At 47.0% G+C, this 21,718-nt stretch overlaps 3 protein-coding genes across 11 annotated transcripts; 2 read left to right on the forward strand and 1 right to left on the reverse strand.

Annotated features, from left to right (window-relative positions):
• The first annotated feature begins 522 nt into the window (after positions 1-522).
• LOC135094002 (flap endonuclease 1-like) lies at positions 523-5,660 on the forward strand. Its single transcript, XM_063993694.1, has 8 exons — positions 523-894; positions 1,183-1,285; positions 2,034-2,200; positions 2,532-2,692; positions 2,961-3,113; positions 3,401-3,619; positions 3,810-3,998; positions 5,199-5,660. The coding sequence occupies exons 1-8, from the start codon at positions 813-815 to the stop codon at positions 5,265-5,267; spliced, it is 1,143 nt and encodes a 380-aa protein (XP_063849764.1). The 5' UTR covers positions 523-812; the 3' UTR covers positions 5,268-5,660.
• On the reverse strand, positions 4,077-15,449 carry LOC135093999 (serine/threonine-protein phosphatase 6 regulatory ankyrin repeat subunit B-like). Of its 5 annotated transcripts, none has more exons than XM_063993685.1 (15): positions 15,368-15,449; positions 14,445-14,508; positions 14,137-14,273; positions 13,675-13,838; positions 13,307-13,443; positions 12,775-13,001; positions 12,436-12,504; positions 11,856-12,168; positions 11,209-11,633; positions 10,757-11,030; positions 10,519-10,556; positions 9,855-10,145; positions 8,958-9,389; positions 6,829-7,977; positions 4,077-5,027 (listed from the first exon to the last, which is right to left on the reverse strand). In XM_063993685.1, exons 1-15 carry the CDS (start codon positions 15,374-15,376, stop codon positions 4,578-4,580), a joined length of 4,179 nt encoding a protein of 1,392 aa, XP_063849755.1. In that variant the 5' UTR covers positions 15,377-15,449; the 3' UTR covers positions 4,077-4,577. The 5 variants fall into 5 exon arrangements, 4 of the variants coding, with proteins under 4 accessions (XP_063849755.1, XP_063849751.1, XP_063849752.1 ...); XR_010263540.1 differs by having other exon boundaries at positions 4,895-5,027; positions 5,895-7,977; XM_063993681.1 differs by lacking the exon at positions 4,077-5,027 and having other exon boundaries at positions 5,807-7,977.
• On the forward strand, positions 14,466-20,192 carry LOC135094001 (uncharacterized). Of its 5 annotated transcripts, none has more exons than XM_063993689.1 (7): positions 14,466-14,542; positions 16,983-17,057; positions 17,474-17,845; positions 17,966-18,286; positions 18,473-18,652; positions 18,771-18,950; positions 19,143-20,192. In XM_063993689.1, the coding sequence occupies exons 1-7, from the start codon at positions 14,474-14,476 to the stop codon at positions 19,644-19,646; spliced, it is 1,701 nt and encodes a 566-aa protein (XP_063849759.1). In that variant the 5' UTR covers positions 14,466-14,473; the 3' UTR covers positions 19,647-20,192. The 5 variants fall into 5 exon arrangements, with proteins under 5 accessions (XP_063849759.1, XP_063849760.1, XP_063849761.1 ...); XM_063993690.1 differs by lacking the exon at positions 14,466-14,542 and adding an exon at positions 15,800-15,886; XM_063993691.1 differs by lacking the exon at positions 14,466-14,542 and adding an exon at positions 15,985-16,125.
• The last annotated feature ends 1,526 nt before the right edge of the window (positions 20,193-21,718 follow it).

Genomic DNA, 21,718 nt, shown 5'->3' on the forward strand with positions numbered 1-21,718 from the left:
TACATATATGTCATAATATTGTTTTACAAATATTATTGGAAGTATTATGATGAAATGAACTCGTTTTTTTAGTAAACAAAGGCGAAAAACGTTTTGGGTGAGAGACAAAGGATACACACTCGTGTATAAATGTTATTGTTGATGCAAAACCTATAAGTTGATAGTTTTATGTATATTAACACAAAATAAATTAAGATTATAAATATTGAATAAATTTCATCATTATTTATAACAGAAAAACGTAAGTTTGAATCTAGATTTTTTTTTTATATAATATCTATGTACTTCTTCATCCTTTTCTCTGTAAATGCAAAAATTATGCATATATATACAGTTAATCACCAACCTAAAAAAAAACAAGGCTTAGACACTTCAATCCGTTAACCCATGTAACAAAGAAAGCTAGTAAAAGAATAAATAATAAATAATAAGATACATTAATGTTTTGCAGGATAACCTGTTTAAATGTACAATAAAAACATGCTACTTAGAATGTAAAAAATCTATAGAAATAAGAGAGATTGATGTTTCTTCAATCTATTAGTTTAGACTCGAACAGCCTTTGGCGGTCTTTTGTTGTTTATTTACTGGCGGGAGAGCGAGTGGGGCCACGCACAGAAATATTTCCACCCCTTTCCAAAGGCTCTAGTTGAAGTTACACTGGATTTTAAGGGTGTTTGTATGGTTCTAGTGACATGTTAACAAGATCTGTGGCCTTGGAACAGTCGGGGTGAAAGAACATTCAGAATACGTACCGTTTTGTTGTGGCCCTCACAGCTGATTGTGTTGTTGTGTTGCTGTGTCACCGCATCATGGGTATATTAGGCCTGTCCAAGCTGATCGCGGATGTCGCCCCGTCAGCTGTGAAGGAGAATGAGATCAAAAACTTCTTCGGTAAGAGACCTGTCCACTTATCCCTTCCCTCGAGATGATCATGACAAACTTTAGACAAAAGAAAAAAAAAAGAAAAAAAAATATATATATATATATATATATATATATATATATATATATATATATATATATATATATATATATATATATATATATATATATATATATATGTATATACGATTTTTGATAGCCATATTGATGTACCTTACGTAATAAACTCTTTCATGTGCATGGGGTTAGACCAAGATTAATTTGTATACCCACACTCGCCCCTCCACACTGGTGCAGGGCGCAAGGTGGCCGTGGACGCTTCCATGAGTCTCTATCAGTTCCTGGTGGCGGTGAGGCAGGAGGGACAGATGCTGACCACGGCTGATGGAGAGACAACCAGGTGGGTGGTGGTGATGCTGGGGTTTTTTATTTTATATATGTGATATGTTTACCTCCTGAAGGGTTGGACGACTATGAAAAGACGTGGAAAAGTGCAGGGTGGTATCATCAGCGTAGGAGTGGAGGAGGTTAGGTTTGGTTAGGTTAAGTTAGGTTAGGTTAGGTTAAATTAGGTTAGGTTAAGTTAGGTGAGGTTAGATGAGGTTAGGTTTGGTTAGGTTAACTTAGGTTAGGTGAGGTTAGGTTAGGTGATGTTAGGTTAAGTTAGGTTTGGTTAGGTTAATTATTTGTACCAGAGAATCACAACTGAAATGAAATAAGTACAAACAGATAACAGCTACCCATATACTCATTTCCCCTTCCTCCATCTTCCCATCACTTCCCTTTCCCCCTTCCTATCTCATCTCTAACACTCCCACTGGACTTGAGACACTTATCCTTTCGTTTCTTTCAACTGCTTCTGACTGTTTGGAGACTGGCATCTCAGTGGACCTTTTTTTTTTTTTTTTAGTAGAATTTTGTTGTTCTTGGCCATTGCCCCTTGTACTTGAAGAAAAGTCATTCCTATCCTCAACCCTTTCACACCCACTTGATAGGGTTGAATTAAAGCAACATTTCTATCCTCAACCCTTTCACACCCACTTGATAGGGTTGAATTAAAGCAACATTCCTATCCTCAACCCTTTCATTTCACACCCACATGATCGGGTTAGCTAACTCAGCCAACGTTCCTGTCACCCCTCCCTCAGCCACTTGATGGGGTTCTTCTACCGTACAATTCGCATGGTTGAGAATGGGATCAAACCGGTTTATGTGTTTGATGGCAAGCCGCCCACCATGAAGGGCGGAGAGCTGGCTAAGCGAAAGGAGCGGAGGGAGGAGGCACAAAAGGCGCTGGAGAAAGCTGAGGAAGCAGGTACGTACAAGCACACACACACACACACACACACACACACACACACACACACACATCTTATTTTATATTTAATATATACACCTAATGTGCACTTTTTTGTACATATTTTTTTCTTTCTTATTTTTGTTTTTCTATTTGTTTTTTTATTTGTTTTGACCTAACCTAACTAAATATTGACTGTAAACCTCTCCTTCTGCCCTTTAACATTTTAACAATAGATTATATTTGTCTTACACATTAAACTTTTAAATATTATCAACAGATGTGACAAATAGCCTTTCTCTCCCTCTCCCTCTCTCTCTCTCTCTCTCACCTGGCCCTTGTCACCCAGGCAATGCGGAGGACGTGGAGAAATTCAGCCGTCGTCTGGTGAAGGTGACCAAGACCCACACGGAGGAGGCCAAGACACTGCTGAGGCTGATGGGAATCCCGTACGTGGAGGCGCCGTGTGAGGCAGAGGCCCAGTGTGCCGCTCTCGCCAAGGCTGGCAAGGCAAGACAACTCCTTTCTAATTCACAGTCTGCAGTCCTCCTCTCTTTCTCTCTCTCTTCTTGGGGTAAGAGAGAGAGGATATAGGAAGTTTTAGTCTCTCTCTCTCTCTCTCTCTCTCTCTCTCTCTCTCTCTCTCTCTCTCTCTCTCTCTCTCTCTCTCTCTCTCTCTCTCTCTCTCTCTCTCTCTCTCTCTCTCTCTCTCTCTCTCTCCTGAGTTAGTTAGTATTGCATATACACAGTGTGTTGCAAGTAGTGGTGTGTGTTGCAGGTGTATGGTGTTGCCACAGAGGACATGGATGCACTGACCTTTGGCACACCTATTCTGCTACGTCACATGACCTTCAGTGAGGCGAGGAAGATGCCAATCAAGGAATTCCACCTTTCCAGAGTTCTTGAGGGGCTGGAGCTGAAGCAGGAAGAGGTGTGTGTGTGTGTGTGTGTGTGTGTCCCTCCTCCTCTTCTCAAAACTCAGAACTACAATAACCAGTAGAACCTCCATTAAACTGTCACTTCGACCACATAGATGCCCTTGACTGAATCCCTCCCTAGTAATGTAACTTCTGCTAACCAAACCTAACTTAACCATAAACACCAATAAAAGATCAGGAAGAGAGAATTGAACACCTAACCTAACCTAACCTATAGACTGAAGCACTAGCCCAGACCATCATAATCTTTTCCGTAATTATCCTGCCTCTCAATTTGCAGTTCATCGACATGTGCATCTTGTTGGGGTGTGACTACTGTGACAGCATCAAGGGGGTAGGCCCCAAGAGAGCCATTGAACTGATCCGCAGCCACAAGAGCTTGGAGTCTGTGGTGAAGCAACTGGACCCCAAAAAATACCCAGTACCCGAGGATTGGCCCTTTGCCGAAGCAAGGAACCTCTTCATTGAGCCGGAAGTGACAGACCCGGCAGATATAGAGGTGTGTGTTGTGTTTCTCAAGGCTGGGGTGTTGTGTGGTGTTGATTGGGGTGTTGTGTTGGTGTTAAGCTTTGTTGGAACTTTTATGTGTCTTAGTTGGAGTATGTGTGTGTGTGTGTGTGTGTGTGTGTGTGTGTGTGTGTGTGTGTGTGTGTGTGTGTGTGCTATACCTAAAAGTGTTTATGCCACAGCTGAAGTGGAGTGAGCCGCAGGAGGAGAAGTTGGTGGAGTTTATGTGTGAAGAGAAGGGTTTCTCCGAGGAACGCATCCGTAATGGCATCAAGAAGCTCACTAAGGCAAGAAACTCCAGCACTCAGGGGCGCCTCGACTCTTTCTTCAAGGTGCTGCCCTCCCCCAACAGCAATGCCAACAAGAGAAAGGTATGTGTGTGTGTGTGTGTGTGTGTGTGATAATAATAATAATAATAATAATAATAATAATAATAATAATAATAATAATAATAATAATAAACGGTTTATTATTTAGGCAGTTAACAAACTGAAAATGTACATAGGGGGTGGGGAAATACTTAACATTAATACTAAAGGTGAGTCTAATCTAGAAGGGACTATTGATTGATGGCTTGCACCATGGTGGGAATTGCACTGAGTCTGTACCGGTCCGTGCGCAGCGCCTTTAGGGGCGTTATCTTGTGGTGTCTGGTGGCACGGGCCGGGCGAGACGCGTCAGGCGGCAGCATGTTTCTGAGACGTGGATGATGCAGTAGTCCCCTTCCAAACTTCTCCAGAGCCTCTCGGTGCCTGGTGGATAGTCTGGACAGACTCAGGGTGGTCAGGGCTTCTTCATAGGTGGTGTAGGCAGGGCCAAAGATGACCCTGCACGCCCTCTTCTGCACACTCTCTAGCTGTAGCTGTTGAGTGTGTGTGAGGGAGGAGGACCACGCTGGGGAGGCGTACATGAGTTTGGGGAGGATGAAGGTGAGGTACACCCCCCTTAACTCATCTGTCGGCGTCCCCAGCGACCTGAATCTGCGCAGCATGTACAGCCTGTAGGTAGCTGATCTCACGGTGCTGGCAACATGCTGCTTCCAGGTCAGCTGGTCGTCCACCGTGATTCCAAGAAGCTTGGCACATCGGACCACCTGGAGGGGGTGAGGGCCCACTGTGAGCTGGGGAGGGGGCACTGGTACAGAGGAGGTACAGAAATGCATCATAGTTTTGCTGTGGTTGATGGTCATCCTGCTCTCCTCCGCCCACGTCTGCAGTCGCTCCAGAATTGCTTGCAGTGGCGAGTAGTCCGGGTTCTTGGTGGAAACTGGGACGCCCACGGTGCAGTCGTCCACATATTTCCAGCGATGGGGGGGCGGGGGTGTCAGTGAGGGCGTCGTTAATGAGGAGGAGGAAGCATAGAGGACCCATCTTGGTCCCCTGGGGGACCCCACATGTCAGCTGTTGGAAATTAGAGATATACTAAGATACATATTGCATCTTAAGTATATATTTTAACACTAAGGAAGTATCTTACAATTTTATACTGTGTGTGTGTGTGTGCGTGTGTGTGTTCCTTTCCTTACACGTCCATACCGCCAGGGTCATTGATGTAATGTTTTGCCTTGCCAGTCTGAGGAGAAGCCGGGAGCCGCCAAGAAGGCCAGGGGAGGCAGAGGGAAGTTTGGGAAGGCCCGGTAGAGGAGGAGAATCTCACTAAGTGGTCTGCAGAACTCTCAAGTCTAACAGTAATTGGTGAACAGAGTGGATAACTTAATCGTTCCCAATCGTTAAAGTTCTGAGGGTTTCTAAGGGAACGTAAGTCATTCGAGAGACCTGATTCTGCCGCATGTAGTCAAGGTTAAACACCTCAGCCGTTTGTGTTGAAGCTCGAACACTCAGCCTGTTGTTCTGTGTCTCTCTGATGTTCACTGGTAATGTTTTTGATTAATTTCCATGTGTATGTTTGTATTTGTAATTATTTAGTAGTGTTGTTAAGGGTTAAGCAGAGCCCTGAGCTCATTGAGTGTGTGTAGTGCAGGGAGCCAGAGACCCTCACCTGTACCTTACTCCTTCATTAAACTGTGACCCCAAGCAAGCTTTCATTCACCCAGGGAGGGAAGCAACACTCACCACTGTGTGGCACAACCACCTTCATTCACCCAGGGAGGGAAGCAACACTCACCACTGTGTGGCACAACCACCTTCATTCACCTGGGGAGGGAAGCAACACTCACCACTGTGTGGCACAACCACCTTCATTCATTTCAACTCTTACAAAGGTAGATTTGTGTGTCATGGTAAATATATATAAGGCAAAGCAGAAACCAGCAGCAGCAGATCTGTTGTCCTCAGTAGGCTGCTTGTGAGGAGCCAGTTGTCAGATCAGCAGCAGCAGACACAGGGCAGCCAAGACAACAGTTTCCTTCCAGTTGGCCTGCCCCTCTGCTGTGGCCAGCAGGAGGGGCAGCAGTGCTGTGCTGTCAGGAGCAAGCTGTGCAAGGAACCACTTGGTGCCAGGCTGCAGCACCAGGCCCTCAGCAGCCTGCATCACCAGCCGTTGCAGCCAGAACTCCCTGTGCCACCGCTGCCACCACTGCCGCCGCCACCAGCACGCCAGGCCATGCAGGCTAAGGCTGCCAGGACGGCGGCGCTGCAGGAATCCCCTGAGGTGGCCCACGATGGCAGGAGCACCGGTGGCATCCTTGGTGGCTTCACAGTCTCCACCGAAGTAAGCCTTCATGCGCCGTGGCAGCAGGCCACCCGGGTCCCCCACCCCACCTGGCATGCACATCACCTCAAACACCTGGCTCACTCCTTGGATGGTGTCCCCCTCCACCCAGGGGGTGCCTGCTCCCCGCCGCTGCTCCAGCACCCTGAAGAGTGCTGTCTTGAGGCAGAAGCTGCTGGGCACAGGCACGGTCCAGGGGCGGCCAGAAAACCACATGGTGGCATCTTTGATGCGGCGCGGCATCCAGCGCTCCACCTTGAGGCTGGCCAGCAGCAGCTTGGCGGACAGCTGCACGGCACGCTCCTCGGGGCACAGGCCCGCCAGCACCTCAGCCTCCACCTGGGCAAAGCTGCAGCGCCATGTCCCCTCAGCCGTGGCGCTGAGGTGCATGGTGGTGGCACCGGGGGGTGTGAGGCCCGGCCGGGCAATGGCACCATGCCAGGCCACCTCCACCACTGGCACCAGGTCCACGCCTACAAGCAGCAGCGGGTACTCGTGCCCCTGCCAGGCCAGCGTCAGTGCCACACCCACCTGCGTCAGGGTGAGGCCGGGCGGCACCATGCTGAGCCGGCCGTCATCCAGCACCTGGGCTGTCAGGGTGTCCCTCACAGCACAGTGCAGGTCCTGGGCCAGCCGGTGGCCCTGCAGGTGGGGATCCTGCGTGGCCACGTCAATGGTGAGGGTGTGGCTGGCATGCATGGAGTGTGGCGCCTCCTGCACCCCTGCCACCACACTGCCGTCTGCCGCTGCCGCCACCACCACATTGATGTCAAATTCATCCGGGCAGAACATCTTTGAGCCATCCCTGCTGCTGCCCACCAGCCGCAGCCACACCTGCCGCCCAGCCATGTAGGTCGTGTCAGCCATGCAGCGGCCCAGCAGCACGCCAGCCGCTCGCAGCACGGCAGCCCTCACCCTGGCTGCCTCACCCTCGCTGAAGTCCACGTTGGCCCGCTGGGCGTTGCCAGGCAGCCGGGCAATGTCCACGGCCTGCAGCAGCCGCCTCATTGTGGCGGCGGCATCCCGCTTATCGATGGGCGAGGACGCCTTCCTCTCAGCATCATTGTATCGCCTGTAGCGCCGCAGGTAGGCAGTGAAGTTGTGGTGGACCTCCCCAGCAGTCGTGCCAGCACGGCAGGGTGGGTCCTGCCCCACACTCTGCCTCAGCAGCTCCAGTGTGTCCTTGTGTCCAAACATGGCAGCCAGGTGCAGGGCTGTCTGGCCATACCTGTCAGGCTGCAGCGGACTGTACCTGTCCAGACGCATGGTGTGTGTGGTGCCAGCAGCAGCAGCAGCAGCAGCGATGGCAGCCACGTTCCCCGCATTGGCAGCAGCAGCAGCCTGCAGGGCAGAGAGCAGGTGTGCCACACAGCCAGACCTCCCATGGGCAGCAGCCTCATGCAGGCCTGTGGTGCCACACACCTCATCCACCACAGTGTCTGGCGGCAGCTGTGCCACAGACAGCAGCAGGTGCAGCAGCTGCAGCAGACCCACCCGGCAGGCCAGCAGCAGGGCATCCCTGCTTGCTGCTGGCCTGCTTGACATCCCTGCCTTGACGTGGTGGCCTGTGTGCTGCAGGAACAGGGCCTCCTGCAGGGCCAGCACAGCCTCCACCTGCTCCTGCCTTCCCTTCTGGATGGCCAGCACCTCGAGCCGTGCCCTCTCCTTCCGGTACATCACCTGCGGACACACTTGGCTCAGGGAGACAATCTGGCAGAGGGAGCTGCTGCATTTTGAATTTTTATTGATATTGTTTTATGGGAATGAGTAACCTCCTATCTCACATACACACACACTTGCATGCACACACACACACACACACACACACACACACACACAAAGTTGTATGGAAGGGTATACCTCAGGGATCTATATTAGGGCTTTTACTCTTTCTTGTGTATATTAATGACATAAAACATGCAAGTTCAAAATTAAGATTTAGTGTTACGGTAATGACAGTAATCTCCTGCTTGCTGATAATGGTACAGAGTCCTTACATCAAAATGTCAAATGTGAACTAGAATTGTTGAACCACTGGATAAAGTACAACAAATTAAGTTATTGTTCCCAAAAATAAAGTACATATTTTTTAAATAAATCTATTAAAAATTTGATGCCCCCTTTTTATTACAAAAAGGAGAAATACAAAGTGTTCTTTACATAAGATTTCTGGGTGTTATAAGCTTGAAGTGACCAAAAATCTGTGGCATTCTTTCTAGGATTGGTCATCAAGTAACACTAGAGTCCTTATTTAGCAAACTACGCACTGTGTTACCCTCACCTGACTTACTGTGTTGGTCACTCTATACGGATGCACCTGGCCATCTTTCTTAAACAGATTAACAGTAGCTCAAAATAAAATCATGAGATGCATATCATTTATGGCTAAATTTGATTCCATGGGCCATATTTAGCCACAATTAAATATATTAAATTTTGATCTTCACAAATACTGTATGTTGTTGCTTATCTATAAAAATCTAAAAATGTATCCAGGAAATATAATTTTTAAATATCTATGAAATAATTATAATACTATGGGTAATAATGTGACATTGGTGTGACCACAGCTGTGTTCATCTCTCCACTAAAAAACTGCATGCCGTGTGACACACACACACACACACACACACACACACACACACACAGAGACAACATGCCATTTGGAGGCGGGTGAAGAGGTGTGGTGGCATCTGGTGCATGTGGCTGGGCTGGCAGCCTGAGGAGTCTGGGATGTACAGGGAGGCCCCCAGGTCCCTCACCAGGACCTCCACCAGGTGAAGGTGCCCGGCAGTGAGGGCAGCATGCAGGACCGTGGTGCCACGCTGCCTGCTGAAGAACGGCCAGGCCCCGGCCCACCGCAGGAAGGCCACGGTGAGGGGGCAGTTGGCCTGGGCAGCGGTCACCATGAAGGCCGTCAGCTTGGCCGTGCTGCGCTGCTCTATCTTGGCCTTAGCCCTGCTTTCCTCTGGCCAGCGCGCCTCCCAGGGCGTGTCCCCTTTGACGGTCGCTATCAGCCTTGCCAGGTCATCGCGCAGACCTCCCCCACGAGGCAGGCGCTTCCTCTCCCACTGCAGCTGCTGGGAGAAAGCCTGGCAGAGACAGGGAAAGTGAGTGAGTGATTGAGAGTGGCAACGACAGACTCAAGCCACTCCCCAGGCTGTTACTCCCCAGCCCATCAGTCCCCAGGTCATCACTCCACAGGCTGTTACTCCCCTGGGGCAGTGAATGAGTCAAGACCACACCTCTGCTACTTTCAGAAGGCTGGCAATGAAGTTATGCATGTTTTTAAAGGGTGACAGATTAACAACATTTACACATTATCAACAGGAGAAGCACCCCTGAGAGCCAGGCTAATCCTCTTTGTGGTCTTGGAGAATGATGATGGTGAGAGAGCAAAGCATTACTGAATACAGGTTTGTGATAAGTTACAATGGTTTTTAAGGATGTTTTTACTGTGTAAGTGACGGATTAACAAGACACACATTATCAACAGGAGAAACCCTTGAGAACCCCCTACTCATGATAAGAGACCAAAGCATTTCTGAGTGCCTCACTTGTGTGATGGCAGCAAACACCTTGGCCGTGGTGTTTGGGGAGTGCCACGCCTGCTGGAGGAGGTTGAGGCCCCGGGCACTGGCAGTGAGGGTCGCCCCGGAGGCCAGGAGGAGAGTCACAATGCGGGGCCGGTCGCTGGTCACGGCCTGCTGGAGTGCCGAGCTGGGGAAGTCACCGTTGAGTTCCATGGGAGCGCCGGCACACAGCAAGGTGGAGGCAGCCCTGGCATCGTCTCCAGTGGTGATGAGGGTCAGCAGCCTCAGGTACAGGTCCTCGGGGCTCCCTGACACCTGCAGGAGGAGGAAGAGGAGGTGTGAGCTGTCTTTCCTTTCTTCTCCTTTCCTTTGATTTTTTTTTTTTTTTTATGTAAGAGGGGAGGGAGGAGGTGGGGCTGTTTTTGGTTTCCTCTTTTCTTTTTTTTTTTTATGTAAGAGAGGGAGGGAGGAGGTGTGATCTGTCTGTCCTTTCCTGTTCTTTCCTTTCCTTTTTCCATGTAAGCGAGGAGATGATATGTTTCCTGTTGTGTTCAAGAAAATCTAATCAATCTAAAAATCTATAACTGAGTCACCTTGTCTTGCCTGCCTGTGATTGATTAACAGGTGGCCTTCCATTACACTGAGGTACTCACACAAGTGCAAAATCCTGCAGCCTGTCACCACTTACCCTAGGGCATTGGTGACTCTCAAGCACCATCCTCAGGGCTGTGGGAGAGAGGGAAGGTGTCACTATTCACCACCATTATCAAGTGAGTGAAGGTGAAAGAGATCTGTGGCCACAAAAATTGTCTGACTTGCAAGGGAAAAACAAGAAATTAAATAAAACGGTGACCGACGATAGTGGTGATGACAGTGGTGGTGATACACGGAAAACACTCCTGACTGTGACCTCAACTAGGACTTACCATGGTCTTTGGATGGCGAGCGGCGTGCCAGGTCAAGCGGGGTCAGGCCAGTACGCGTCCGAACGTGGTGGTGTCCCAAGCAATGGAGCATAGCAGATGGCAGGTTGAAGTAATTGCCTTGAGCCAGGACGTGCAGGGCCGTCCTTCCCTCGTCGTCCACCAGGTGTGGGTCACTCACCTCCAAGAGGCTCCTCAGGCGTTCCTGGCCACTTGTCACTTTTATGGCCGACATGTATTCACTGTACGTGGTGCGGTCCTGGTCCATCTGCGCTCTCTGCCGGCGACAGGAGAGAAAAGCCAGCATGTACAAGCTCAGTCTTGGTGAGAGGCTGAAACATTTCTGAACACAGGGCAGAGTGGAAACCAAAGTGTTTTTTTTTTTTCTCTCTCTCTCTCTCCATAGCATGACAAGCACAGCAGCACAGCAGGCCGGGGCATGGCACAACACTCACCATGAGGCACAGCACGGCAGTCGGTGTGGCGAGGTGCTGGGATCGCCTTGCTGGTTGCCGCTTGAGGAACCAGGCCTCCAGCGTGTGGTTGCCCTGCTGCACCGTGATGGCCAGCGGGGTGTGACCACTGCTGTTCCTGAGGTTTGGGCTGAGGCCAGCAGCCACCAGCCCCTCCACCAGCCTGAGTGAGCCGCCCCTGGCCGCGGAGTGCAGCAGGGTGTTGCCCTGGTTATCCAGCGTGTGCAGGCTCCACCCTGCTGCGCTTAACTGCTGCACCACAACCCAGTGCCCCTTGACAGCAGCGGCATGCACTGGCGTGCAGCCATTGTGGTCCGTCACACTCTCATGAACGGGGGTGGCAGCAGCCAGCAGCGCCACACACTGCTGGTGGCCGTGGTGTGCGGCGAGATGAAGGGCAGTGTTCCCTGCAACACACACACCACCACTGAATATCACCAAGCCTTCACAACACTTTACACAGAGCACCATGGCTCAAACAACATACAAATAACAACTTACAACTGTAACCAACAGGAAACAGGGAAACATGACACAGATGAACAAAATCTGGCCAGCCTAGATGGACACCGACTGGCTGACCCAAGCAACGGCCATCAGAGGGCACAGGTCAGCACCACAGCACTCACCTCTGTCATCTCTGGCCAGGCAATCAGCACCCAAGCTCAGCAGCACCACCACCACCTCAGCATGGCCTCTTGTAGCAGCAGCCAGCAGTGGGTTCAGCACTGTGGTGTCTGCCCCCTCCACACTGACCCCCACCGCATGAAGCAAGGTCACCACGTCTGCACGCCCCTCCCAGGCAGCCAGGCCCATGAGGCAGCAGTTTTGTGGGAAAAAGTCGTGTATCATCACTCGTGTCATGGGGTCAGCATTCTCTGCTGTCACCTTCTCATGTATTGTTGCGATGTCCTTGCCTTCCCTGATTGCTGCAGTGATCGCCTGGTGGAAGGATAGTGCTGTTAGTTCTCTCTCTCTCTTTCTCTCTGTCTCTCACACTTCCTAACTCTATCTCCTCCCTTCCTCACATCTTTTTCTTTTCTCTTCATAATCCCTTCCATCTTCTCCCTCCCTCACATCTTTCTCCTTTTCTCTCTTCTCCTCCTCCTCCTCCTCCTCCTCCTGGTAACCAAATCATCTCTTCCCCTTAAGGAGCAGTGAGATGCCTTGTGAGAGTGCTTAAGCCTCTCAACAAATCTAGAGACTCACCTTTTCCCAGGCATTCTTTCTTGCTTCCTCCTCCTCTTCCTGCTTAATTATGTCCTTTGCTGTAGCCAACTGTGGATGACAAGAACACAAGGGTTGGTGCAGGAAGCCATGAGGCCTACATGTGGCAGTCCCTGTAGGAAACTTGCTTGTCTGTTTCCACCTACCATCCCCATCAATAAATTTGTTTAATCTCAGCACTAACAACCTCATTATTTGCTGACTTTTTCATTACTGCATTATTTCTTATTTACCATATGTCATTTATGTGTTTTATTAAGGTATTAAAGTATTAAAGTATTAAGTATTTATTAAAGTACTAAAGTTGTGTTTTTGTCTTACCAGTGACAGCTCGTAATGTAAACTGAGAGGCAAAGACCAGCTGTACTCATCCCGAACCTTGCTGGTCTGCACCCCCCTTAGCATCACCAGGTTGCGCATGCGGATCATTTCCTGCACATCGTCCTCCTCCTCGTTTGCCTGTCTTGTGATGCTGGTCTTGGCAGCGTGCAATGCCCTCGTCATCTGCAGGGCTGTCATCACGTCATCCACACTGCTGCTGCTGCTTCCTTATTGTCGGATCAGTTGGGTATTTAATTTATTACTTATTGTTTTATGGTGTTTTGAAGTCTCCCTCCTTAAAGAGTTGAAGTCATAGGGAGGAAGGAATACAGAAGCAGGCAGGGAGTTCAGGAGTTTACCAGGAGAAGGGATGAAAGACTGAGAATACTGCTTGACTCTTGCATTAGAGAGGTGAACAGAATAGGGGTGAGGGAAAATCAGCCAGATCAAAGGGGCAGTTATGTAGTTCAATCTTGCCTTTATTTTGCATTTTATTTTAATTTGCTTTTTAATCAATTAGTGGCATACCTACCTTGAATAATCGAGAGGATTTCCCAGTCTAAAGGTGTAGGTACTATTGTTATCAACATTGGCAGTTGCTTGGGTTCTAAATTCATTATTTCTCTGACTTGTGGAAGATAGAGAAACTTCTTAATTTCTTGCAGAATACTGAGAAAGAGAGAGGGAGTGTGAGGAAGAGACTTGCATGGTTGGGTAGATCACATTAATTCTCTCTCTTTATCCCTCTCTTTTATTCTCTTTATCCCCTCCATCAAGCTTATCCATTTAAATCATCTATCCTCTTTCTGTTACTCTATCCTGGTTTAATAATTGTGCCCCTGTCATATCCCTTTTCTTCCCTATATGCTACAAAACAGCAAAATAATCCACTGAACTGACCTCCTTGATGCAATGTGTTCCTTCAGGTCCCACCCCCACAGCACAAAGTTGTCATTGAGGAATGCTGCCACCCTTTCATCTCCCAGCACCTCAGAGCAAAAGGTGTTCACATGGGGGGCATCCTGGTGGTGCAGATACAAGCCAACCAGCCTCTCGTGCTCACTCTAGAAAGGAGGCTGGGATGTGGCAGGCAGGAAACTCACAGGAAATAAATGAAAATAGGTAGATTCACATAACGAGGAAAAAATTGGTGAAAGAGAAGAAGTAAGCGAGAAAAACAAGATTATCATAAGTCCCTCATGCCTACTCTAGAAAGGAGGCTGGGATGTGGCAGGCAGGAAACCCACAGGAAATAAATAGAAATTCATATAGCAAGGAGAAAAATTGATTAAAAAGAAGAACAGGCAAAAAAAACAAGATTATCATTATAAACACAATAAAGGGGGCCACTTTGACACTTACATCCCTCTGTGTGGTGTACCTGGCCCTGCTGATGGCATGTTCCAGGGTGTAGCAGCTCAATCTGGGACCTCCCCTGCCACAGAGGAGGTGAAACTGCCGGGAAAGTTGTGCTGCTACTGCTGCCATCTTCTTGTCATCTAGAGAGAGAGAAAGAGAGACAGACAGAGAGAGAGAGAGAGAGAGAGAGAGATTACATATATTAAGCAAAATTTATGAACAGATGAGGAAGTAAGCATGTTTTACACTACTACTACTACTACTACTACTGTTACTACTACCGCTGCTGCTACTACTACTGCTACTACTACCTTTTCCCATTGTGCCCATAGCCGCCTGGATGCGTGGGTCGGTCAGCCTGTCTGAAATCCATACCTGCAGAAGGAAGAGATGTTCAAGTCTCAGGAAGGTAACCCAGTCTGTTCTCCTTGTGTCACCTGTGTTGACTCAGTAGTAGTAGTAATAGTAGTAGTAGTAGTAGATGTAGTAGTAGTTGTTGTAGACAGTATCATTATTATTATTGTTGTTATTATTGGTTATTATAATAATGATAATAATAATAATAATAATAGTAATGATTATTATTATTATTATTATTATTATTATTGTTGTTGTTGTTGTTGTTGTTGTTGTTATTATTATTATTCATTATTTATTATTATTATTATTATTATTATTATTATTATTATTACTACTACTACTACTACTACTACTACTACTATTACTACCACTACTACTACTACTACTACTACTACTGTTGCTGCTGCTGATGTTGCTACTGACTCTCTCTCTCTCTCTCTCTCTCTCTCTCTCTCTCTCTCTCTCTCTCTCTCTCTCTCTCTCTCTCTACAGATCTTTTATCAAACTTAAGCTGGTGATAAAATCAATCCAGCCACACCCTCTCTCTCTCTCTCTCTCTCTCTCTCTCTCTCTCTCTCTCTCTCTCTCTCTCTCTCTCTCTCTCTCATTTGAGAACGTGGACAAATAAGAAAAATGTGCACTGGCTTAATATTTTTTTTTTGTGATTCATCCCTTCTCAAGTAAAGGAGGAAAAAAAGTACAATGGAGTGTGGGACTTAACAGACTTCTTCAGAAATACAGCTTCCCAAATACAACTCTCTCTCTCTCTCTCTCTCTCTCTCTCTCTCTCTCTCTCTCTCTCTCTCTCTCTCTCTCTCTCTCTCTCTTCACTATTTAGAACACACCTCGTTTCAAGCATTAACTTCACACTTACCCTGGCCATGAGAGAGAGAGAGAGAGAGAGAGGGAGGCTCGTCACCTTCCGGCACCTCGTCAGAACTATAAGCTTATCTAATAGTGAGTGCTCTCTCTCTCTCTTTCTCTCTCATTTCCTTTGTTTCTATTTTTTTCTCTTTATACTTTTCGTCTCTCTCTCTCTCTCTCTCTCTCTCTCTCTCTCTCTCTCAAAGTTGGAAACATACATTTATGGCTGAAGTAAAGAAAGGAATGGATATATATATATATATATATATATATATATATATATATATATATATATATATATATATATATATATATATATATATATATATATATATATCCAACATAGAAAAAAATAACAAGAAAAATACAGTGAACATAAGTATACAGAAAAATATTCATAAATTGATATATTTAAATTTGTCCACATTTTATATCTTAAAAGGAGAGCAACGCTACGGACATCTGGCGGTTAATAAGAGCAGTCCTGATAACTGTAACACCGCCATAGCGTTTCTAGAGTTAAAGCAAGGTTAGTTTTGGGTTTCTCTGTGCATACCATTTACTCAAGTCAGTGTGGTAGTGTGACTGTAGCAGTAATAGTAGTAGCTGCAATGACACAAGAGTACATTGGTTGCAGTAAACACGTAGCTTGCAGTAAACACTTGGGTAGCGTGTCATGCCTGCATGTTGGACTCGCTTTGGGATTTGTGCGTCGCTCATCATGGAGCCGGACCAGTGAATTGGCCACCGTAGTAGCCCCGAGCACAGGTTGTGATTGAGAGGAGGTCGGTGGTAGTGAGAGGCGGAGAATGACAGTGTAAGCTGTTGAGTGGGTTGTGCTTCGGTATGGCTGGTGATGGCGGGTAACGAGGCCCTCCCACGTGTACAAGCGGCGTCGCGTGAAGGCGAGGAGATAACCACTGGAATACCACGAATAAAGACTGTGTGTGTCATAGTTTTGTTAGAGATAAGGGAAAGGAGGAGAAGATGGTGTGGCAGGCAAGTGGCTAGCTAGCTGAAGCGTATGGCAGGGAAGGCGAGAGGAACAAGTGTAATGGATGATGGTGTGGCAGGCAAGTGGCTAGCTAGCTGAAGCGTATGGCAGGGAAGGCGAGAGGAACAAGTGTAATGGCTGGGGATGTTTTGCGAACCTGGACAAGGATGGCGAATGTTGTGGTTGCGTCAAGGAAGAAGTATTGGTAGAAAGAGATCATTGTGGGCGATGTGGTGAAAAGGGGAGGGATGGAGAGAGTGGAGGTGTGTTATAACGGGACCTCTCGCCACTGAAGGTGATGTCAGTGGGCCCTGTTCTTTCTTGCCGTTGACAAGTGCCCCTCTAACATAGAATAAGACGTATATGCATGTTGTCTTCTTGCATACATACTTCAAACTCCTCATGGCTTCAAATGTATTCTTTGGGTGTTTTTTTTTTTTTTTTTTTTTTTTTTTTTTTTTTTTTTTTTTTTTTTTTTTTTTAAGGATCACCAGCCAAGGGTAACAAAATTCTAATAATAAAAAAGGCCCACTAAGATGCTGGTTCCTGAACACAGTCAAGAATGGTCGTCAATTTTTTTTCCTTTTCTTTTTTTTTTTTTTTTTTTTACTTATTTTCTTTTCTTTTCCAGCTTCACTTCACCACCACCAGCACTAGCACCACTACAGGCAGTGCCAGCTCCCTCAGCAGGCAACTTGCAGCAATGGTAAGAGCAGAATTGAAGTCGTAATCTCCAGCAGCCTTGTGGGTAATTGCCTGTCAACCTGTACTCCTTTGGTTCACCTCACACTGGCTTCCCTGTGCCCCTTCTTGATGAGACAGTTTAATAATACAAGCATTAATCTCACAAATCTCACATTGACAGCACACACTGGTTTACTGCTGCCCCTTCACAGACAGGCAGTTTAACCCTCTGAACCCGGCAGCTGTCTTATCTTTTATGTGTACGATAAGAATTACAGGTGCTGTCTTAAGATCACTGAGTTGTGTGTTGTGTCCAGCAAAATTCTCAGCCTTAAAGTATTCAATTTTGTACAATTTTAGGCTGGAATAGGCTGATTTAATACATTTCAAGAATGCACCCACATTTTAAGGGTTAATAATGCAAGTGTTGCCCCACAGAACAACTACACCGAGTGTCACTTGTGCTTCATCAACTATGATAAAAACAGGAAGCGCCGGCCAAGGGCCTTCCCTTGTGGCCACTCGAGTTGCACCTCCTGCATCACCTCCCTACTGGAACAGGGCACCGAAGGACACCTTACTTGCCCCACATGTCGCGTCCAGCATGCCAGCCCTAAAGCCACACACTTCTCCATCAACCATGACTTGGCGGGTCTGATTCAGCAAGTGAGGAGACTTGAAGAGCAGCAGCAGCAGGCCTCAGAGATCACAGGGAACCAGAAGGCTCCTAACCCTGTGGATGCAGCGATTAAAGAACTGTTGGATTTATTTGTTTCTTTGCATTTCAAGTTAAGCACCATGACAGCACAGGTGTGTACTGACTGCATGTGTGTTGTGTTTGGATTGCTACAAGCCTGCAACACCAACATTCTTCACTAGAATAATGAAGTGTTTTGCAGTGTCAACAGCTTTATACATTTAATCTTTCAGATTGAACAGGCCAAGTCAAATACATCACAGGCAAAGCACCAGTCTTTAAAGAACCAGCTGGGTGAGATGATGGCAGACAACAACGAGGCCATTAGGAAGAAGGCAGAGGCCGAGGCCAAGTACCAGGGACTGCTGGACGAGAGCCACACCATTGCATCTCACCTGGCGGCCGTGGCGAATCAGCTGGAGAACAGTGTGTCAGGCAGGGAAAAGAGAGCCATCCTGAATGTTGCTTACTCCCAGATTCGGGAGATGAAGAGGTGGATGAAGAGGTCCGAGGAGACAGTTGCAAGCGATACGACAGCTACCTTCTCCAACACGGTAGGTGCTTGTCCCTCTGTCTCTCTTTCCTTCTCCAGACACTCTTAATCTGTTCCTGTTTGTGGTCTTTTCTTCTACTATGTGACCAAACCATCTCATTTTTTTTATCTTGCTATCCACTCCTCTCCTCACTTCTTCATTTCCACTCTTCTTAGAATGACCAGCACTGCATCTTGGTTCCTGCAGGTGCTGAAGTCCACACACAACAGAATCAAGCGCATGGCAGAGAATTCTGGTGATGGTGAGGGCAGTGCTTGTGGTGGTGGTGGTGCAAGTGGTCAAGTTTACTGCAGTCAGGTGACAGCTCTCCTGGAAAGGGTGCAGCACTCCCTGAAACGGCTGGCCACCTGTTCATTCATGCTGACAGTAAGGTTCACTTGTCCCTTCCTCTTGGTAGCCTTAATATTGCAAAACCTGGTGTAGTGAATGTCATTAAATATATTGAACAGGCCTTGCATGTAACACACTCCACCCCCACTCACAGCCAGAGAACCTTCGCACCATGAACGCTGGCATGAGGCAACTGCTGGAGGAGCATAAGGTGTTTGGACTCTACAAGGATTCAAAAGTGCGATGCTGGTCCTCCCTGACTCTGGAGAATGGCTGGCTGCACCTCTACCGCCTGCAGTGTCATCCACCACCTTACCAGTCCTACACCATCCAGGTCTGGGGTTGTTTGTGTTGCTTTTGTTGGTGGTTGTGATCTCTTGACATGCTCAAGTATTAACACACAGCCTGACACTTTGAAGTATTAGCACACAGCCTGACACCCTCAAGTATTAGCACACAGTCTGACACTTTGAAGTATTAGCACACAGCTTGACACTGAAGTATTAACACACAGCCTGCCCCTCAGATGGCTCACTACCTGTGTGCCCCACCCTCATCCCAGCTGGTGTTCCTGGACCTGGCGTGGCATGGTAGGGTGCAGGGCCGAGTGTACATTCATCTGGAAATGCGTTTGCCCCTTGCCAAACAGTTCCTGATGCTGTGCTCCGGCCAGCAGGGGCCCTCCTATGCTGGCACCTCCCTGCTGTGCGTGAACAAGCGGAACAGCCTGGGGGAATATGTGAAAGGCGGGGATTACAACAACAATGATGGCACTGGTGGCGCCTCCCTCCTGCCACACCTGCAGGCCAAGTACAGGCCGTCCAGTGCTCCCGGGGCCGTGTGGGGGCCGTTTAGGTTTGAGGACCCCCGCGTGGCACAGTTTGCCATCACCACCACCGTTCCCCGCGGCAACTTAGAGCGGGTCTTTGGCAGCGTGGAGTGGGGCATGGGGGTGGTGCGCGCCGCTGTGAATGCCATGAAGAAACACACGGTGACTGTGCGGGAGTGCGGGGTGGTGATCAGACCTTAGGAATGGTATTGATAACTTGCAAAGTTTGTTGAAGTGTTTATATGAGTATTCTATCATTTAGTTACCTGTATTTCACTTGTGTCTCCAGCCAACACTCTATTGCCACAATTTTCTGGTTAGAGTACAAGCAATTATAACAATAATAATGAGATAAAGAATTTATTAGTGAATATCAAATTTGCTTCATGCAGTTAACTTTGCTTCCCTCAGCCACCACACTCTGCCACCAATATAAACAGTGCTTCCCTCAGCCACCACACTCTGCCACCAATATAAACAGTGCTTCCCTCAGCCACCACACTCTGCCACCAATATAAACAGTGCTTCCCTCAGCCACCACACTCTGCCACCAATATATAAGTAGTGGTCATAATAACATGCAAAACTTACTGAAACATTTATGTCAAACGTCTATCAGTGTTATTAACTCTAGTTTACTTTACATGTCATTCTATTAAGCTTTTTTCTTACCACTAAGAGTATTAATAATAATATGAACAATGTATTGAAGCATTTATATTAAACTTACTGATATTATTAACTTTATTTTACTTTTTCTTGACCACTAAACTCCTGTGTCATTCTTTTAAGCCTGATTTATTTTCTTTCCTTTTTTATTAACCACTAAGAGTATTAACAGTGACAATAACATGTATAATATATTGAACCATTTATATCAAACTAATATCAACCTTACATTTACTTTCCCCAAGCAGTACAACAACAACAAAATAAATAAAAAATAATAATAATAATAATAACATACATGAACCATTTAATATATCAAACCTCCATTACTTTATCCCTAGTGTATTTCCTTCAGTGTATAGGAGGGCCAGACTTGCTGCTGAGGGAGGGACTAGCCTGCAGTGTGTCCATAGGCATTGGGAGAGGCTGTGCTGTCTATTGTGCCACTGAGAAGGCTAGAGTGTGAGAGTGGTGGTGCTGTGTGTTTGTATGTGTGTGTGTGTGTGTGTGTGTTACTGAAGTTTTCTGTGGTTCTGATGGCTTTCAATAAGAACATAAGGAAAGCTGCAAGAAGCGATACCTACCTATTTCCACCTATCATCCCCATCCATAAACCTGTCTAATCTTCTCTTCAAGTTCCCTAATATCTTACCACTAACATGATTACTGAGTCTGTTCCACTCATCTACCACTCTGTTTGAAAACCAATCTCTTCCTATCTCTTTCTTAAATCTAAATGGTTCTACTGAAAGCTACTGGGGTTCTCTAGGATCTTTCTGTAATTTTGAGTGGTTCTAGTGGAAGTTACTGGGGTTTTCAAGGTGTCTTCATGATTCCAGTGATGGTTTGGCAGGCTGGAAGTCAATGAGATTGCAAGGGTGTTTTTGTATTTCTGGTAATCGTTCAACAATTACACTGCATCATCAGGAAACAAAACACCCATTGAGAACCTAGCCAGTTATCTCTGTGACCTTTGAAAACAGTCGTGGCTGGTGAGAGGGTGCAAAGCGTTTAAGAATCCAGCACTACCCCTCAATCGAAGGTCATATCACCAGACACAGAGAGGTGGTGTACCTCCAGCATCCAGCATGTCAGGAATGGTGCCACAAAGCTTGAGGAAGTCTTACAAATCAAGGTCAGGTCATGTCAGGTCAGGTCATGAAGGGTTGGATGTGTTTTTGTGGGTTTCAGAAAGTTTAACAGGGTGTAGTGGATGTTATTGGGATTTTCAATAGTTTTCATGATTCTAGGGATAGTTTAACAGGCTCTAGAGAGAGAGAGAGAGAGAGAGAGAAAGAAAGAGATTGCGTAGGAAAGGCCTTGTCATTACCACTATTATTAATGTCTCTCTCTCTCTCTCTTATTGTCCGTGACTTGGAGAGAGAGAGAGAGAGAGAGAGAGAGAGAGAGAGAGAGAGAGAGAGAGAGAAATGCAAAATATGTGACAACGTCTCTCTCTCTCTCTCTCTCTCTAGGAAAGAGAGAGTGTGTGTGTGTGTGTGTGTGTGTAATATCCAACATAGGAAAAAAAATAATGAGAAAAATACAGTGAACATAAGTACACAGAAAAATATTCATAAATTGATATATTTAAATTTGTCCAC

Source organism: Scylla paramamosain, chromosome 44, assembly GCF_035594125.1.
Source record: "Scylla paramamosain isolate STU-SP2022 chromosome 44, ASM3559412v1, whole genome shotgun sequence".
NCBI lineage: Eukaryota > Metazoa > Arthropoda > Malacostraca > Decapoda > Portunidae > Scylla > Scylla paramamosain.

Excerpts from the sequence above, each read along its gene's own strand:
- LOC135094002 (XM_063993694.1), top strand. The coding sequence starts at position 813 with ATGGGTATATTAGGCCTGTCCAAGCTGATCGCGGATGTCGCCCCGTCA. Across the intron at positions 895-1,182 it reads TGAGATCAAAAACTTCTTCG|GGCGCAAGGTGGCCGTGGAC; the intron begins GTAAGAGACCTG and ends ACACTGGTGCAG. Across the intron at positions 2,693-2,960 it reads CTCTCGCCAAGGCTGGCAAG|GTGTATGGTGTTGCCACAGA; the intron begins GCAAGACAACTC and ends TGTGTGTTGCAG.
- LOC135093999 (XM_063993681.1), bottom strand. Across the intron at positions 13,002-13,306 it reads AATCCTCTCGATTATTCAAG|GAAGCAGCAGCAGCAGTGTG; the intron begins GTAGGTATGCCA and ends TCCGACAATAAG. Across the intron at positions 7,978-8,957 it reads TCTTCACCCGCCTCCAAATG|GTGATGTACCGGAAGGAGAG; the intron begins GCATGTTGTCTC and ends GTGTGTCCGCAG.
- LOC135094001 (XM_063993688.1), top strand. The coding sequence starts at position 16,214 with ATGGCGGGTAACGAGGCCCTCCCACGTGTACAAGCGGCGTCGCGTGAA. Across the intron at positions 16,301-16,982 it reads GAATACCACGAATAAAGACT|CTTCACTTCACCACCACCAG; the intron begins GTGTGTGTCATA and ends TTTCTTTTCCAG. Across the intron at positions 18,287-18,472 it reads CAGCTACCTTCTCCAACACG|GTGCTGAAGTCCACACACAA; the intron begins GTAGGTGCTTGT and ends TGGTTCCTGCAG.